Genomic DNA, 1,568 nt, shown 5'->3' with positions numbered 1-1,568 from the left:
CCGGAGGGACGTGGCACTGGCACGGATGGCGAGGACAAGGGTGACCCCCGGGGGACGGGGGAGGCCCCGCAGCCGCAGGAGGCGACAGCCTCCCTCTCCCCTTCGCACCCTGCCATTACTCACACCTTGTCTGGGGGCTGAAGCTGCAAAGGCTTCTTGAGCTCTGCCAGCAGAAAACAGGTGTTCTGGCCGGAGGAAATGCAGACGTGCGATGGGAGCGGGAGCGCTGCACTGCCGTGACTTAAAGAAATACATCTCCCTCGCTCCTTCTCCCGACACAGTCCCGAGATGCTGCTGCAGTGAGCTGCCTGCAGATACTGCCCTTTCTTCGTTATTGCCCCCCTCCATAAATCCTGCTAGTCTCCCTTCCAGGACGGTGGCAGGGTTGCTGGGATTCCCACGCACACGCGCGAGTTCCCACGGTCGGGAATCTCCACTTGGGACGGGCACATCCACAAGCACGGAGCCGCCTCTGGAGGGGTGCTGCTGGATAGCCGAGTCCGCGGGTACGCCGTTACACACGGGAGGCACCCAAGAGCCACTCATCCCAGCTGCCATCCCTTATGCCCCTTACCCACATCCAGCCTTTGCGCGTACACATGCACGCACACACACGGGGAGAGGAGTACCTACACTGCTGTAAACACGAGTGTATGAACACATACATCAGGAGAAACGGGGAATGACGGCTGCTTTGTCTCGGGCAGGAGCACACATACCAAATCAGGAGAAAAGGCTGGGTGATGCTCCAGCTGATTCGGTGCGGCGCGGTGTCCCGCTCCCGCCCCCGGCCCCGCTCCCGGCCCCCGGCGGCGTGGCGCGGCGGGTGACTCGGCGGTGTATTTCAGCGGCGGCGGCGGCTTGGCAAGGCTCGGGGCTCCTCCCCCCGTGTGGTGGTACCCTCTCACTTGATCAAATCCTTGAACGTGAACAGTTTCACTGAAAAGCACTTTTGAAAAAAAAAAAAAATCCAGCAACAGTAAGGAACAGAATCCAACTACCGGGGAGAGTTTTTTGCTATTTTTCCTTCTTTCCTTTTTTTTTTCTTTCTTTTTTTTTTTTCCTGGTCATCGTCTCAGAGGCTGAGAAAGGGGGAAGAGAAAGGGGAAGAAGAAGAGAAAGAAGAAGAGCGAGAGAAAGAGGAGCCTTTTACAGATAATAAATATTACAATTAGCATCCGTCCCCTTTCTTCCTAAGAAAAAAAAAAAAGCGCCCTAAACGCAGCTCCTCGTCTCCCCTCCCTCTGCAAGCCCCCCGACTCGCTCCGCAAAGGCATGGAGAAGGGGACCAACTGCTTCCCGACCTGCCACACCATTTTTCTCGCCTGGACATGGTTTTTACTCCTCTCTTGGTGTTGCACCGGCGCCGAAATAACTTGCAGATCCTGCTCATCTCCATCGCCCTCCTGGCCGACCTCCTCGTCTCGCCTTAGGCAGGAGCAGCGACAGCCGCCGCCGCCGCCGCCGCGGGGATTACGGAGCTGGCCGGGCGGCGGAGCGCGGGGCTCGGCCGGGGCGGCGGCGGCCGCGGAGCCGGTGCCAGTGCCGGGCGCGGAGCCGGGGGGCCT

General features: G+C 59.5%; 1 protein-coding gene across 1 annotated transcript in view; it reads left to right on the top strand.

The window, feature by feature from the left end:
• The first annotated feature begins 814 nt into the window (after positions 1–814).
• Positions 815–1,568, top strand: part of SORCS3 (sortilin related VPS10 domain containing receptor 3) — a 286,600-nt gene continuing 285,846 nt past the window's right edge. The window contains exon 1 of the mRNA XM_027692189.1: positions 815–1,565. Within this exon, the coding sequence (XP_027547990.1) occupies positions 1,276–1,565 (290 nt within the window). The 5' untranslated portion in view covers positions 815–1,275. The remainder of the gene's footprint in view (positions 1,566–1,568) is intronic.

This window comes from Neopelma chrysocephalum, unplaced genomic scaffold (genome assembly GCF_003984885.1).
Source record: "Neopelma chrysocephalum unplaced genomic scaffold, ASM398488v2 Primary Assembly neopelma1_85, whole genome shotgun sequence".
NCBI classification, from domain to species: Eukaryota; Metazoa; Chordata; class Aves; order Passeriformes; family Pipridae; genus Neopelma; species Neopelma chrysocephalum.
The sequence above is the reverse complement of the archived record's forward strand: the minus strand, read 5'-3'. Positions and strand labels throughout refer to the sequence as shown.